This window comes from Mustela lutreola, chromosome 3 (genome assembly GCF_030435805.1).
Source record: "Mustela lutreola isolate mMusLut2 chromosome 3, mMusLut2.pri, whole genome shotgun sequence".
Lineage (NCBI taxonomy): Eukaryota > Metazoa > Chordata > Mammalia > Carnivora > Mustelidae > Mustela > Mustela lutreola.
In genome coordinates this window covers 109,382,759-109,397,571 of record NC_081292.1, presented here as the reverse complement: position 1 = coordinate 109,397,571, position 14,813 = coordinate 109,382,759, and the positions used below count along the sequence as shown (strand labels likewise).

General features: G+C 50.6%; 1 protein-coding gene across 1 annotated transcript; it reads left to right on the top strand.

Annotated features, from left to right (window-relative positions):
• Positions 1-688: 688 nt before the first annotated feature.
• LOC131826933 (5-hydroxytryptamine receptor 5B) lies at positions 689-14,813 on the top strand. Its single transcript, XM_059166673.1, has 2 exons — positions 689-1,921; positions 13,720-14,813. The coding sequence occupies exons 1-2, from the start codon at positions 1,100-1,102 to the stop codon at positions 14,050-14,052; spliced, it is 1,155 nt and encodes a 384-aa protein (XP_059022656.1). The 5' UTR covers positions 689-1,099; the 3' UTR covers positions 14,053-14,813.

Sequence of the window (14,813 nt, the reverse complement as noted above, 5' to 3'; positions counted from 1 at the left end):
TTTCTCACTGTCTCTCTTCCCTTAATAAAATCTTTAAAATCTTAAATAAAATCTTAAAAAAAAAAAAAAAAAAAGTCTGAGGCTGAAAGTGGGGGAGAGCAGTAGAAGGTTAGGGGGATTTTGTCTCTTCCAATCTGTTTCTGCCTTTGCCTGAGGGTCAACAAAAAATAATTCCCAGCCTTAACCTTGATCTGAAGACCTGGACAATATGTAACGTAGTCAGAGACGTTAGCAAATACAAGGGGGCGGGGTGGGAAGGACAGATGGGGATGTGGTGGGGCAGGGTTAGGGATGGCGGGGATGGGTCCTAAAGGCTACGGCAGCGCTCTTCCTGCCCAGAGCCAGAGAGAACTTCTCAAGGCACCGTGAAGCCCTCGCCAGCTAGAAGTGCGCGGGTGAAGCGGCAGGATGGAGGCGGCCTTAAGGTCTCTCCCTTTGTGTACCTCACTACCCGAACCTCCTCTTCCAGGTATGCGTGGGATCTTGATGCCATGAGACCAGAACTCCTCCGTCTGGGAGAGGGGTTGGGGGGCCTCTGTTTCTCGATGTTCCACCGTGCCACCAGGCGGATCCCAAGGGTCCGCGAAGGTGGCGGCTACCAAAAGGCTGAGAGATCCTGAACCTTCTCCGGAGACAGCCACAGTTAGGGTTCTCTCCGCAGGGCGGAGGTGGGGAGCCCCGCGCGGCGGCGGCATGATGGCCTGCCTGGTGTTCAGCACCCGCCCTCCCGGGTGCAGCCCGGCCCCTGCGGCCGCCCGCTGTGGGTGGGAGCACCTCTCCAAGCCCGCCCCTGCGCGCGGACACTCGGCGGCGCTCCCAGATTCCCAGCCCTGTGACAGCCCGTTGCCCCGGGGACGGCGCGGAGAGGTGGGAGGGCCCGGCGCACCGAGCCCAGCTGGACTCCCGAGGGGGTCCCACTCTCTTTTTTCCCTCTACTGGAAAGGAAGTCCACTAGGGCTCCGAGCCAAAAGGGGGCTGTGAACCAAGGAGGGACAAGGTAGGGCGACTTGGACACCTGCCCCCCGTCCTTCCGGGGCACGTAGCGACCCCTTCCACGCCCGCACCTGCCGGGTCCACGCGAGCCCCGGGAGGAGCGCTTATGTCCCTGTCGGGAAGCCGGGATCCCCCGCCGCGCGCCATGGAAGCCGCTAACCTCTCGGTGGCCGCCACCAGCGTTGCCCTTCCCCAGGGCCCCGAAGCCTGCAGCATGGGCCCGAGCCCCAGCGGGGTCGTTGGGTCGACAACCGCGGGCGATTCCGCCCTGCCGGGGGGCCGCGAGCCGCCTTTCTCCGTCTTCACGGTGCTGGTGGTGACGCTGCTGGTGCTGCTGATCGCGGCCACTTTCCTGTGGAACCTGCTGGTTCTGGTCACCATTCTGCGTGTCCGCGCCTTCCATCGTGTGCCGCACAATTTGGTGGCCTCGACGGCCGTGTCAGACGTGCTCGTGGCGGCGCTGGTGATGCCCCTGAGCCTGGTGAGCGAGCTGTCGGCCGGGCGACGCTGGCGGTTGGGCCGGAGCCTGTGCCACGTGTGGATCTCCTTCGACGTGCTGTGTTGCACGGCCAGCATCTGGAACGTGGCGGCCATCGCCCTGGACCGCTACTGGACCATCACGCGCCACCTGCAGTACACGCTGCGCACCCGCCGCCGCGCCTCGGCGCTCATGATCGCGCTCACCTGGGCGCTCTCGGCGCTCATCGCCCTAGCGCCGCTGCTCTTCGGCTGGGGTGAGGCGTACGATGCGCGGCGCCAGCGCTGCCAGGTGAGCCAGGAGCCCTCCTACGCCGTCTTCTCCACCTGCGGCGCCTTCTACCTGCCGCTTGGCGTGGTGCTGTTCGTCTACTGGAAGATCTACAAGGCGGCCAAGTTTCGTTTCGGCCGCCGCCGCCGGGCAGTGCTGCCGCTGCCCGCCCCCGTGCAGGTGAGGAGCCGGCTGCCGAACAGGGGGTCGAGGGGGAGGTCAGGGCTTGGCCCCCGCGAGAACTGGCGGCGGAAGCTGGCACCCTCGGGGCGCGCACCGGGAGCGCACGGGGAGTTTGTCATTTGCTCTCCCGGAGAGCGCACTGAGGGGCGCCTCACCTGCGCACCGGCGCTCTCCCGGAGCGCTCACGGAGGGGCGCGCACGCGGCGGGGGGCGGGGGTTGCGGACCTGGCGCGCCGGGGAAGGGGTTTCACCAAGCGCGCACCGGGCCTGGTGGGGGCAGCGGGGGCCGCGGGTGCACGCGGCCCAAGGGGGCTTGCAGGGGCAGCGTTCCCAGTAGTGTTGAGGGCACGACCCATGAGCCGCGCCCTTGGTGCTTTCCCCAGGGGTGGCAGTGTCCCTATGACTCCTGCAGCCGGCCACTTCCTGGTCCCGAAGAGACAGAGCGGGACTGCGGCGCGCTGGGAGTGTGTCCTGCAGAGTTCCACATTTCTGGGGTTTCCTTCTCCTCTGTGCCCTGGTCCACCCTCTCTGCAAGCTAGAAACGGATCTCGAACTCTGTCGGCCAGCTCCCTGCCAGAGAGCAAGTGAGTGTAAAATCTAGCCCAAGTATCACTTTCCTCTTGCTACCCCAACCTCAGTGCTTTCCTCTAGCGACTTTGGAAGGAGAGAGAACCGTCGATTCAGATCCCAGCCTGGGACATGGGGTCTAGTTGCTTCATCTCTGAGGGCCTCTTCTCCACATCTTTAAACAAGTTCATTCCTGCTTCAGAGGGTTCTTCAGAGACGGAGTGTGGGAGGAATCAGCACACTGCCTGGCACCCCGGGGCTCGGGTGAAGGGGCAGAGCTGGCTGGAGTAGGCATCAGGTCTGCACTGGTCCAGATCATAATCTTGGAAATGAATGAGACAGAGGAACACGCATTTGGCAGAACCTTCTCTGATTGCCTTTAGAACTGGAACTTTCTGCCTTTTGGCCAGACCCTAATAAATACCAGCTCCCTCCTCACCCTAGAAGACCCAAACTTTCCCTTTTCGGCGGGGGTGGGGGGGGTGGGAGGGGTGGGGTGGTCAGGCTCTGAGTCCTGGAGAATAATAAGAGGATTTTTTTTTTGTCCCTTCCCAAATACAGTAGAGTAGTTGTCCTTTGTCCACAGGCATACCTTCCAAGACCCCCAGGAGATGCCTAAAACCGCAGAGCGCGCTGAATCATAGATACTGTTTTTTTTCCCCTATACATACTTACTTAAGAGTTTAATTTATAAATTAGACACAGAGGTTAACAACATTCCTAATGATAAAAATACAAGTATAATAATATACTATAATAAAAACTTTGTGAATGTGATCTCTCTCAAAATATTTTACTGTACACACCTTTCCTCTGGTGATGCTGTGAGATGATAAAATGCCCACGTGATGAGATGAAGCGGGGTGATGATGTAGACATTGTGATGTCATGTTAGGCTACCACTGACCTGGAGGAATCAGGAGAATCGTCTACTTCCGGACCTTGGTTGATGACAGAGAACTGAAACTTCGAGAAGGGAAGCGAAAGCATGAAAAAGAAGGAGGAGGGGGAGACCACTGTGCAAGGCTCAAGGAAGGACTGCTGGTGGGAGGGGCCCGGGGGTAAGGCACAGTAAGGTTTCTGTTGTTAGTTTTGTTTTAATTTTGGAAAGTTAACTCAGATACGTAGGCTATTCAAACATATGTGTTTTAAAAAGCAGGCTTTTTCCTCTTCATTAAATGGCAGAGGGATTTTGTAGCATAAAATAGGAATGTCAAGGCTATAATTGGAAAGTGTTGGTAGGGGAGAGCTTTATTCAGAATTAATGATGTTCTTTGAAAGGTCCCTTGGAAATGCCTGGGATGATTATAGCTTTTCTGTCTGATTGCAGAGGTAGGCTGACTTTGAATAGCTGCATCAATCCAATGTGCACCTAGAGAAATCATGGTGGAATGGTTGCCAGAAAGGCTTGCCAAGCCTGAGTTTGGCATTCATTTTTGAAAGCCCCCATTCAGGCAAGTGATAGATACCATGAAGAGAGTTAACAAGAACCTGGCCAGTCTGGGGTAGCCATGGGTGGAGAGAAAGAGCTCTGGGAGGCAGGGCCAGTGCTGTGATTTTCCATTTGCTGGCAGTGGGACCCAGGGCAAGCCCTCCCCCCTGCTTTAGACTGCAAGTTCTCCTCTCTAAAACACAGTATCCATCAAAGCTATGGCTGGGACTCTCGAGTCACGTGATGCTGAGATTGAAGATGGGATGATATCAGAGAGCATCCTGCTTCCTTAGGCTTTGGGCAGCCCTCACTCAGATGCCTGGGGATGCTGCTCAGTCGGCATCTACAGGCTTCTGGACACAAGACACCTGAATGGAAACTTACAATAATATACCTGTAATACTACCTCTCTACCTTCTCCTCTCCCCGCTGCCATTTCCTACACTCTAAGGAAAATGAGTTGAATTTAGGTACTGCAATGTGTCTGTACTGCTTTCTGTGGGGGGACAGAAGCACTTATGGAGTCTGAAGGCTCTGGTAATAGGGCTGTGTACGTCCTTCATTGTTTTTGCCATTCTGTGGCCAGGTCCCAATACTGAGATACGATCAGAAAGGGATGAGCCCCAGTTCCTGGGCAGTGATTTAATTCTCTGGGGGCAAAATGCAGTTTTGGAAAGTAGAACTTTCCAACGTTTACTAAGTGAGTCCTGTCATCCAGACCCTGTGTTGGATGCTCTGCCTCCAACCTCTCATCTCATCTCCAGGACCCAGCTGGGCTGGCCTTATCATCTCGATCAGTCCGGATAAGCTAAGACCTGTTCAGCTACACATAACCCCCAAATGGACAGCTTATCTCACTCTCAAGGGTTCAAGATGGGTCCCCTCCCACAGAGCTCTCCGCCTGGCAGCAACTCATAGATCAGGACCCCTTGCCATTATCTCGCTCTGTGGTCTGGAATGACTGGCTTCCAGGTTGCTGCATGAGGGGAAGGGATGGATGGAAATATAGCAGCTTCTAGCTGCCTTCCCCTAAAGTGGACACGTGTCAGTTCTGTCCTCAGCCTTGGCCAGGCCCAGACATCCAGGGAAGCGTGTGGATAATTTGGTGAATGCTGTCTTTACCACCAGCCCTCATCTTGTAGTTGATGAAACTAAGTCACTGCAAAGTCAGTTCAGCTATGACCACAGAGTTATTGAGTGGAGAAGCTGAGGTCACTGTTCTTAACTTTGTCAATCCTCCATGCTGTCTGCCTCCAGGGACTTAACTGCTGAGCACCGTTCCATCGCCCACAGGAAGGAGGCAGCCATATCCCAGTCAAGGTGAGGCATCATGGGAGCAGGGGCTCAAAACTATGCTCCCAGGAGAGCTGACCACAGCTGAGCACGGACGGAGGCACTCAGGAGGCGGGGTTCATACCCACCCTGCCCTCCTTTCCTTCAGCTTTCTAGAATGAGCACCACATATAAAGTGTGTTTGGGCTCCCCCCCAACCCCACCAAACGACCCCCACGGGTCATGATTATTTTCCAGTGGCCTGTGCCCTCTACTATTGAAAAGAAAAAAGCAAAATCAATGGAGATTATGTCTTTGGCTTTTATTTTATTTTTTTTTAACACTTTTATTTTTAAGATTTTATTTATTTTATTTGACAGAGATTACAAGTAGGCAGAGAGACAGGAAGGGAAGCAGGCTCCCTGCTGAGCAGAGAGCCCAATGCGGGGCTTGATCCCAGGACCCTGGGATCATGACCTGAGCTGAAGGCAGAGCTTTAACCCACTGAGCCACCCAGGTGCCCTTGTCTTTGGCTTTTAAAATGTGACCTCAAAACTTCTTTTTTTTTTTTTCCAATTGTTTGATTGCCGTGCCCGTGTTCATGAGCAGGGCCTAATTATTCATTAGGCACAGTAGCCACAGTACTTTTAGGGGCCCATGGAAATGGTTTGATTTTAATTTCTTTTAAAATTAGGGGAAGAGGGGCGCCTGGGTGGCTCAGTGGGTTAAGCCGCTGCCTTCAGCTCAGGTCATGATCTCAGCGTCCTGGGATCGAGCCCTGCATCGGGCTCTCTGCTCCACAGGGAGCCTGCTTCCCTTTCTCTCTCTCTCTGCCTGCCTCTCTGCCTACTTGTGATCTCTGTCTGTCAAATAAATAAATAAAATCTTTAAAAAAAAAAATTAGGGGAAGAATGAATGTAAGAGCAATGAATATATAATAATGTAGCCAGCCTCGGTTATAGTAGTCTTCATAATAATATGGACATAAAATATAATTTTTAATATTTTTTAATGGAGGCAGGGGCCCACAGAGGCAGAGACGCCTGGGGCTCATGAATGTGATAATGTCGACACCCTTCACTCACTCGCTCGCTCACTCAGTAAACATGTGGTGGGAGAAAGTGTGCCTAGTGGTTAGGAGCAGGGGATTTGGAAGCAAGGAGACCTGGATATCAATTCTTTTTGTGCCACTTATTAGCACTGTAGCCAAGAGACTTAATTTAAGCCTGCATTTCCTTGTAGGTAAAATGGAAGTATGGCCACCTGCTTAAAATATTCTTGTGATGAGTAAATGAGTTAATGGTGTATAGGGGGTGTCGAAAATAGCAAACCATGAATGCAAGCTGCTGCAGCATCTTCGTTATTATTCTTTACAATTCCTCTTGTAAGTTATAAATAATGAATTATGATTTTATTCTTATTACTACTATTATTCACCATCCTACATAGGGGAGTTACTTCTCGCATATGTAACAAACTAGCCCAAAGCTTAGTGGTGTAAAACAACAAACACGTATTAACCCACAGTTTCCGGTGTGTCAGACATGGGAATGGCTTTGCCCTTCTGGGCCCCAGGTCTCATGCAGTTGTAGCCAAAATGTCGGGTGGGGCGGCGGTCATTTGAAGGGTTCACTGGAGCTGGAGACTGCTTCCAAGATGGCTGACCCACATGGCTGTTAGCAGGAGGCCTCCCCAGGCTGCTTGGGTGTTGTCACAACATGGCGGCTGACTTCTCTTCTTCCTGGAGAGCACGGCAAGGAGGTAACTGCAAATGCCTTTTACAAACTGGTCTCAGAAGTTACATGAGATCTCTTTCCCTATAGTCTATTCACTAGAAGTGAGTCGCCAACTGCAGCCCACACCCAAGGGAAGGGGAATTAGGCTCCACCTTTGGAAAAGTATCAGTGAACTTGTGGACAGATTTTAAAGCCACTGCCATAAGACACACAAATGGTGCTCAGAATTACTTGATTGACTGTTACTGACCTGCAGATCAGGCAATGTAGCAGCCTCTGAAGTTTCAAAGAATGAGTGAGCAGGGTCTCTGTTCTCCAGGGATTAATTTTAGTAGACCACAACTATAGAATTAAAAATTTAATAAAGTCTTATAGTTGCTCTGCTAGAAGTTGGTCCAGAATACAACGAATGGTCCTGAGAGACTCAACAGTATAATGGGAAAGCACTTTGCACACAGTCAAGGACAAAATAGATGTGTAATACTGAACTGTAGGGTTTGTGACAACTTGGATCTGAGTGTTAGATAATGTTGCATTATAAATACTTGCCTAGCTAAGCTAACTCTGTGTATTAGCATAAATAACTTTTTGTGTTGTAAGCATATAGCACATAAGCCTTGAGTGACCTGAAATCTGTACAGAACCCATATGTTTTTGTCACTTGTCCAATGTTTAGTTGTCATTTGGACCACCCCGAAGACTAGGCTTGTCAGAGCTTGGGTACGGGAAGAGTGGTGGAAAATCACCACCCTCGTTCTGATTCCATCTATTAAAAGAACTGTGGGCTCAAACACTTTCTCATGCCAGACTGCAAGCTTATTTTAACTTTAGGAAAGTACATTTTATGAATCAAATTGTATCAGTGGTAATAAAAAAAATCTGGTTTATGGTTTGATTGTTTTAAGATTGGCCCCTAAGAGCCTGCAAGTTTCCAGAAGTACTTGGATGTGTCGAGGAGTGTTTCCTCTACACCTTCAGAAATGCTTCTGGCCTTCTAGTCTCTATAAACTTCTCTCTTGCTGTTCCCCTTACATCATTATATTCATTCTGTCTCTTTACTTCTACTTCCATTTCTCTTTTCTCTCCGATTGGATTGTTGGGGAAGAGTGGAGGGGGAGAGGAGACAGGTGGGGGGGGGTAGGCAAGTATGGCACGGGAACCGTGTGTCTTTACCAGTGACCTTGCAATGATCTACTTCACAAATCTGCGTAGTTCTTGGAGAAGGTTGAGCTTTTCAGTAGAACACTGAGGTCCAAAATCATGGCAGAGAAACTCCTAGAGGAGAGATCTCAAATCTATACTGCCCAGTGTCAGACCATAAGTAAACCTGACTTCTGTTCTCTGGAAACCTGAATCTTTTATACAGGGCCACAAGCCAAACTGTTTGCTTTTCCACGGGGAGACACCATCTCTGTCTTCCACAGTTGTTTGCTTTACAAACATCCTCAATAAGCCAGTCTAACCCTGGGTCTTTGCTAGCAAAATGTGCAGAAATGCAAGAGACCTGCAAAAGAATCATCTCTCCCAAATACCTCCTAATTCAATAGATTTTTACTGATTTTACTGTATACAATATGTGATAATAGGTGCTAGGGACTCTTCAGGGGACAGGACACTCATCGTCCCTGTCGTCCTGGCCTGTTGGTGGTGACACAGCATTCTGAACAATTTGGAATCTTTTCCCTGGCCTCAGAGTCCTGGTGGGAATAGTGGAACAGAATATTTCAAACTGGGACTTGATGGGAAATTCTACTACAGAGTCCCCATACACACAGTAGGTGGTTAATAAGTGTGTAAGCATATAGTGTCTGGCAGATTTGGTCCTTAATTAATTTCATATGAAAAAGCCTCAGATTCTATGAAATGTAAAGGTACACTCATTTTTGAGGTCCCCATCTCAGTATTGGCAGAGAGAGGCCATACAGCTCCAGAACCAGACAGAGCAGGCAGGCACCTTCATTCTGCTTTTTCCCTCTTGTGTGGCCTTGGCCATGGCATTTGGTGTCTCCAAACTTCTGTGTATTCAGAGCCCTTTTCCTTTTATAGCAGGACCCAAAAGGGCCAGGGTCCTCCTGGTTGTGTGCCTTCAATAGCCTGTACTCTTCCCTGCAGGTTAAGGGAGGTTTCTTTTCTTCTCTTTTTTTTTTTTTTTTTAAAGATTTTATTTATTTATTTGACAGATAGGGATCACAAGTAAGCAGAGAGGCAGGCAGAGAGAGAGGGAAGCAGGCTCCCTGCTGAGCAGAGAGCCCGATGCGGGGCTCGATCCCAGGACCCTGAGATCATGACCTGAGCCGAAGGCAGCGGCCCAACCCACTGAGCCACCCAGGCGCACCAAGGGAGGTTTCTAACTGGAGGTCAGAGGCCCTTTAAAGCCTGAATGGTCAGGCTTTATGCTTAGAAGGACGTGCAGAGGAAGGTCGGGGTGAAGAGGTGAGGGAAGAGAAGACCAACAAGGAGAGATGGAGAAGTTCAGGGATGGCCCCAGAGCTGGTGGCCAGAGACCCTAGAAATCACCAGGAAGCCATACATGGCCACACTGAAGAAATCTCAAGCATATATATTCTTTTTTAAAATTATTTTTATTGACATATAATGTACTATTTGCCCCAGAGATACAGGTGTGTGAATCATCAGGCATAACACACTTCACAGCACTCACCACAGCATATGCCCTCCCCAGTGTCCATAACACTGTCCCTCCCCCTCCACCCATCAGCAACCCTCAGCTTGTTTTGTGAGATTAAGAGTTTCTTATGGTTTGTCTCCCTCCCAATCTCATCTTGTTTCATTTTTCCCTTCCGTACCCCTCAGCGCCCCCATCCTGCCTCTCAAATTCCTCATATCAGAGAGATCATATGTTAATTGTCTTTCTCTGATTGACTTATTTCACTCAGCATAATACCCTCTATTTCCATCCATATCATTGCAAATGGCAAGATTTCATTTCTTTTGATGGCTGCATAGTGTTCCATTGTGTATATATACCACATCTTCTTGATCCATTCATCAGTTGATGGACATCTAGATTCTTTCCATAGTTTGGCTATTGTGGACATTGCTGCTATAAACATTGGGGTGCACTTGCCCCTTCGCATCCCTAAATTTGTACCCTTTAAGGTAAATACTCAGTAGTGTGATTGCTGGGTCGTAGGATAGCTCTATTTTCAGCTTTTTGAGGAACCTCCATGCTCTTTTTTTTTTTTTTTAAAGATTTTATTTATTTATTTGACAGAGAGAGATCACAAGTAGGCAGAGAGGCAGACAGAGAGAGAGGAGGAAGCAGGCTCCCTGTTGAGCAGAGAGCCCGATGCGGGACTCAATCCCAGGACCCTGAGATCATGACCTGAGCCGAAGGCAATGGCTTAACCCACTGTCCATGCTCTTTTTCAAAGTGGCTGCACCAGTTTGCATTCCCACCAACAGTGTAGGAGGATTCTCCTTTCTCCACATCCTTGCCAACATCTATCATGACTTGTTAATATTAGCTGTTCTGACTGGTGTGAGGTGGTATCTCACTGTGGTTTTGATTTGTATGTCCCTGATGTCGAGCGATGTTGAACACTTTTTCATGTGTCTGTTGGCCATCTGGATATCTTCTTTCAAGCATATATATTCTTTTTTTTTTTTTTTTTAAGATTTTATTTATTTATTTGACACAGAGAGAGAGAGATCACAAGTAGGTAGAGAGGCAGGCAGAGAGAGAGGGGGAAGCAGGCTCCCCACTGAGCAAAAAGCCCAATGCAGGGCTTGACCCCAGGACCCCGAGATCATGACCTGAGCTGAAGGCAGAGGCCCAACCCACAGAGCCACCCAGGCACCCCAAGCATATATATTCTTAAAGTAGATTCTATTGTGGCATCTGGGTGGCTCAGTGGGTTAAGCATCTGCCTTCAGCTCAGGTCATGATCTTGGGGTCTTGGGATTGAGCCCCACATTGGACTCCCTGCTCAGTGGGGAGTCTGCTTCTCCCTCAGCCCCTCATCCCACTCGTGCTGTCTCTCAATAAATAAATACAATCTTTAAAAAAAAAGAAAATAAAAAGATATATTCTTTTGGAACCCATCCAGATCAATCACCTTTACTAAAGGTGCAGAACAGGTAGGGTTTAAGAGTGTGGTCTCCAGTTCAAAATACTCCCATTTGACTTCCAGCTCTTACCATTGGCAACTGGGTGATCTTGGACGAGGTATTTAGCTACCCAGAGTGTTTTCTCAACTCTAAAATGGAGATAATAATACCTCAAATGTTGGATGCAAGAATGAATTCAAGTCATCCCTACCAAACCTTTAGCATAGTGTCTGTTTTATGATAACTTCTCTGGGCTGTTTTTAGCCTCTTTTGGCTTTCTATTGGATATCTCATGTCAGATGACAAAAGTCAAGCTAGTCAGTCTCCTTGCAAGCTGGAATCGTCATCCCAGGTTGACTCAGTCTCTTCAAAGCCGTTTCTAGAAAGATTGCACACTCTTCCAGCATCTCCCTCTGCATGGGGTGTAGCAGGCTCAGGGGGAGAGTTTAGGAAAATGGCTTCTAGCAAACAGATGCCGTGGAGGAGCAGAGCTGGGTTCTACTAACGTCGCAGTGCTGGAGGCCAGGTCCTTTAAACCGACTTATTCAGTGAACTTGCCTTTTCTGTTTCCTCTTCTCTCAGGAGCCCTTTGGAACTGAAGTCACTCCATTTCTTTGCCTCAATAGCATAATAAGGGTTTGGAATTTCCTTACCCTGGGAAGGGACTCAAGTGCCTGGGAAGCCAGGTTTGCTGGAAAAGTGCCCATTTCTGAGCCCTTAGGGAGGAAAACAAACTCGCCACCTTCCACTTCCGTTCCTGCGCTGATAACGTTGCTCCCTCCCCACGACATGGCTCAGTATTCATGAGCTGGTTTCAGGATGGCACCTTTTTGTGGCTGAGACTTGTTTGATGACTTGAGGATGGTCCACTATGAGGGACTAGGTCAGCACAGTCTCTTCATAAGGGGGATGAGGACGTGGGTCTCACACCTGCCCATGGGGATCCAGCAAACCTTGGAAGGGCCCATCAGAGGGGCTCTGGCTGGCCTCCTTGGGGGTGCAGCGTGGGGAGAGGTAAATGCTGTCTGTTCCCTTGCTGGCTTCCCTTGCCTTGTCATTGTTGACTTCCAAGGGGCAGGCGGGAGGAGACCAGGTGTTGTGCTGGAAAAGGAGAGAACTCTACTTTGTCCACATGACTGTGATCTGTTTTTAGGCTGATGTAGAGACTTTCCAGCTGGAGGAGCTGGGGGCTGTGGGGGGAGAAGCGGAAGACACTGAATTCGAAGGTGGTGCTGAGGTCAGGACACCTGGGGCCTCCTCCGCCTTTTGGTTTTGGCCGTCCTGACCCAGTGAGAGATGCAGGTGTGTGTGCTGCGGTCGCGTGTGGCTCTCCACGGTCGTGGGGCTGTCCTGCCAGCTGCTCCCAGTTGTGTGCATGCGAGTCTGGGAGCCTCTTGGCCCCTGCGCCACCAGCATCTGTGGCCACGGCTGGCAGCACTCGGGGAGGAGGGAAACGCAGGTGCGGACTGTTGTGTTGTCATGATCTCTGGCTCATTCAGCAACTGTTTCCTGAGTTCAGGCCAGGCACCAGATGCTGCTGCTGGGCAGGTGCATGTACAAGGAAGACACAGTCCCAGCCCTGTTTCAGCTTGGCCCAGGGTTGGGGAACAGGTGTAATAGCCAGAATTGCACAGATCTCTACAGAAGAGGAGAAAGGAGTACCAAACTGGGAGATGTGTTTGAGTTCATAGCATCAGAGAGGCCACTCTGAGAGGGCTGGTGGATCGGAGAGGTGAACAGGAGTGGACCAAAGGATGGGGGTGACAGGGTGGACCGTGTGCCGCAGGCTCCTTCAATGGGAGTTATTACCGCAAAGGCATTTCAGTTTTTGTTTTAAAGCTAGACAGTATGGACTGCAGAATCTAAACGGAATCCATTTACCACATCGTTGTATAATTTCTTGCAGTATTGGTGTTTATAGGCTGCCTCTCCAGCTTTGAAGTTCATGGCTGGGCTGGGATCTGTTCTCTTTGGGGTCCTAGTCCCAGCCCTCAGCCCACTCCATGAGTATCCAATGGGGGCATGTGCCAGGGGTTGCTCTGGGCATCCAGCACATTCCCAGTTCACCTCCATGGTGGCCTTACGATGGGGGGAGAGGACTTTGTCACCCAATTTCACAGATGGAGTAGCAGGTTTGGACACTGGGGCTGGAGCTCCAGCCAGAGTCTGACACTGAGGCTCCTGCTCTTACCTGCCTCTCTCCCTTTTTTTATCTTATTATCCAACAACGTGGGCACCACCACTCTCACTTCAGGAAGAACCTTCAGGGCTTTTTTTTTTTTTTTTAAAATTAAGATTTTATTTATTTATTTGACAGAGAGATAGAGAGCACAAGTAGGCAGAGTGGCAGGCAGAGGGAAAGGGAGAGGGAGAAGCAGGCTCTCCTTGGAGCAGGGAGCCCGATGTGGGACTCGATCCTAGGACATTGAGATCATGACCTGAGCTGAAGGCAGATGCTTAACTGACTGGGCCACCCAGGCCTTCCTCCCGGCCTACCCCTCCCCCCACCCCACCCTACCCCACCCGCCGCCGCCTTCGGGGCTTATTTTAACCTACAGTTTCAGGAATATTTTCACAAGATTTTGCTTGGATTACGGTGTAAGCCCATCTTGAACGAGGCTGCCGGAGAGGTGTTGGCCACGCGGGAGCAGGCCCGTGCCGCTTTAACATCCAGCGTCAGGTTTCGTGTGTTAACCGCACGTTTCCTTTGTTCCAAGGTGAAGGAGGCCCCTCACGAGGCGGAGATGGTGTTCACGGCGCGGCGCCCGGTGGTGGCCTTTCAGATGAGCGGGGACTCGTGGCGGGAGCAGAAGGAGAAGCGGGCCGCCGTGATGGTGGGCATTCTCATCGGCGTGTTTGTACTGTGCTGGATCCCCTTCTTCCTGGCGGAGCTCATCAGCCCCCTCTGTGCCTGCAGCCTGCCCCCCATCTGGAAAAGCATCTTCTTGTGGCTGGGCTACTCCAATTCTTTCTTTAACCCCCTGATTTACACAGCGTTTAACAAGAACTACAACAACGCCTTCAAGAGCCTCTTCAGCAAGCAGAGATAAATCCAGGGCTCGGGAAGACACGTAGGTAGGGCTGTGCGCAGGGAACTGGTATCTCTGCCCGCTCCAGGCATCTGGGAGCCTTGCCCCACAGCGGAGTAGTGAAGACGTCAGCCGTACCACGGCCCGGACCGTAGGAGAAGCGATGCCCACGGCTCTCTGGAAAGATTGCGCATGTGCGGCAAGCGTGCCTGTGGGTCCTCTTCCGGGGTGTGTGGCAGACATAGCTAATCGATCGTGGCACGTTTCTCCACGGAGCAGGACGTCTGCCTTGGGATCCTTTGCAGACAGCGCTCTAGTTACTGCTAACTGGTTGGAATGGACAAAAGAGTCGAAGCTGACTTGCCTTTCCTTTAATACCCTATTTCTCTGAGCGGATCCGTCTGCACCGAGCCCCAGTGGCCCACTTTAGGGCCCACTAAAAAGTGTCTAGTGCAACCCCTATCTACTGAATCAGGCTTTCAGAGAAGTCTGATCATTTATATCATTGAGCTCTTTTTTCATCAGTGAGAGACAGTGCTGGATGCTTAGACTGTCTTTAGACCAATTAAATTGGCCTTCCCGAAGGGGCAGGGGTGGTGAGACCCAGGCAGGAGTGTGTTTTAAAGCTCCCTAGGGGATTCTACTGTGCAGCCGGCCAGTGTTGAGGACCCCGGTGCTGTCCTTTCTCTGCTTCCCAACAAGGGAGAGCCCCTATGAGAAATGTTCCCAGCACTCCACCATATGGACTTGTATGTGTAATAAAAATACTTTTGAAGCATTGA

Excerpts from the sequence above, each read along its gene's own strand:
- LOC131826933 (XM_059166673.1), top strand. The coding sequence starts at position 1,100 with ATGTCCCTGTCGGGAAGCCGGGATCCCCCGCCGCGCGCCATGGAAGCC. Across the intron at positions 1,922-13,719 it reads CGCTGCCCGCCCCCGTGCAG|GTGAAGGAGGCCCCTCACGA; the intron begins GTGAGGAGCCGG and ends CTTTGTTCCAAG.